A 1,869-nucleotide genomic window follows, 5' to 3' on the forward strand; every position below is an offset into this window, starting at 1 on the left:
AATATGTACTGGCTGCAAATAAAGCACTTAAAGCATAAGTTCCGTGCCGCATTTCTGTTTCCAGGACATGACATCATAAAATTAGATACAAGAGAGAACGGCAAAGGTGCAGTTACTCATATGCAAAGGTTACCTTATTTTTAACTTCATGTAACAAAAACACTCTGTTGCATCCTTAAGGTATCTTTACATCACATATAAAAATGATTTCCCCAAGCAACGCACTCCTCTGTTTAGTAAATTGACTTATTTATACAAGTAATTAGAAAGCACTGTGGCAAGCTAAAATGCATTAATAAGCTACAAATTGCTTGGGTTTTTTTGTTGACATGGGCATATCAATTACCTGAGGCGCCGGCTTCCTGCTGACGAGGCAACTTCTGGCCACACGCACTGCAGAATTTGGCCGACGGCTCCGTAACCATATGCTCACACCTTGGGCACTTCATCTTTAAATATGACATTTAAAAACAGCTTAAAGTCAGACTTTCTGCAAGTCTGGAAAAGCGAGATATCACGTGCGACACCGTCCGGTTTCACTTTCATTTCCTAAAATTCACCAGCATGATGTGGTACGATTTTAACATACTGTAATTGCACTGTTTACTAAGTTTACACTAATAAAACGCGATATTCAACTTCAGGTGAACAGCAATAATACGGATTGTATTTTAACACGCAACACAGATATCTACTTAAAAACGAATGCTTAAATTAAGTTTTATAAACGTACCTTGCACTAGTTGGTACCATTTGTGGTCTACTTGTAAAATAAACAAAATTAAACAATATTTTTATCACTGTCTGGGCCTGACTTTTTTCATGAAGTCCTCCTGATACCTATTTCCCGAGGTGGGATATAACACGGTGAAACATCACTATCCAATAGGAAAGCGCCATCAACCAGCCAACCAATCGCCGCTCAGGAATGTGTGCTTCTACATTTACTTCCTGCTTTGCATCAGTTACGTTTTCTTCCTCGGTCTTTCTTTTTTTAGAAAATATAATTTGGTATTTTTGGCACTGTTATATACAATGTGCATTACATTAATACACTCAGAGATAGCAGCCCCGCTAAAATGTTGACCTTAACGGGATGAACGTACGCGAAATGCTTTCTGCTTAATCACAAGGTTAATCATTTACACTGCACGACGAACATCTCCAGAAGTCCTGCCAACTACCAAGATATTACTGTCACAAGACGCCAAACACGTAGATAAGAACATAAGAGATTCACGAACGTGAGGAGTTCATTCGGCCCATCAAGCTCTTTTGGGGAGAACTTAACTAACAGCTCAGAGTTGTTAAAATCTTATCTAGCTCTGATTTAAAGGAACCCAGGGTTTTAGCTTGAGCTACACTAACAGGAAAACTATTCCATACTCCAACTACACAGTGTGTAAAGAAGTGCTTTCTCTAATCCATTTTAAAATGTTCTCCCGCTAATTTCCACTTATGGCCACGAGTTCTAGTCTTTAAACTAATATTTAAGTAGCCATTTGGCTGAACAGCATCCAGACCCGTTAGAATCTTATATACCTGGATCATGCCCCCCCTTAGTCTCCTTTGCTCGAGGCTGAACAGATTCAGCACAGCTAACCTATCATCACATTCTCACATTCCTCTAAGACCAGGAATCATTCTCGTAACCCTACGTTGAACCTTTTCTAAGGCAGCAATGTTCTTTTTAAGGTATGGTGACCAAACCTGCACACAATATTCTAGGTGGGATCTTGCGATAATTAAAAATGCAGTCAATGCTGAGTTACGATAACTAAATCGACTCTAGAAAGCGTTGCCGTTGTCTTCATCTGAAATAATATCTAACAGAAAATAAAATGCAGCGAAAGTTCAAGACGTAATACG

The 1,869-nt window shown here is 39.0% G+C and overlaps 1 protein-coding gene across 5 annotated transcripts in view; it reads right to left on the reverse strand.

Annotated features, from left to right (window-relative positions):
* The window catches only part of rnf213a (ring finger protein 213a), a 51,147-nt gene that overhangs the window by 49,090 nt on the left and 188 nt on the right, over positions 1-1,869 (reverse strand). For 4 of the 5 annotated variants that reach the window (XM_048991179.1, XM_048991178.1, XM_048991177.1 and 1 more), the window contains exons 1-2: positions 734-1,715; positions 347-449 (exon numbers count right to left, since the gene is read on the reverse strand). In XM_048991179.1, the coding sequence (XP_048847136.1) occupies positions 347-449 (103 nt within the window). In that variant the 5' untranslated portion in view covers positions 734-1,715. Of the gene's footprint in view, positions 1-346; positions 450-733; positions 1,716-1,869 lie in introns of those variants that run through there. The other variant, XM_048991176.1, reaches the window with a different exon arrangement.

The sequence above is a fragment of the Brienomyrus brachyistius genome, chromosome 22 (assembly GCF_023856365.1).
Source record: "Brienomyrus brachyistius isolate T26 chromosome 22, BBRACH_0.4, whole genome shotgun sequence".
NCBI classification, from domain to species: Eukaryota; Metazoa; Chordata; class Actinopteri; order Osteoglossiformes; family Mormyridae; genus Brienomyrus; species Brienomyrus brachyistius.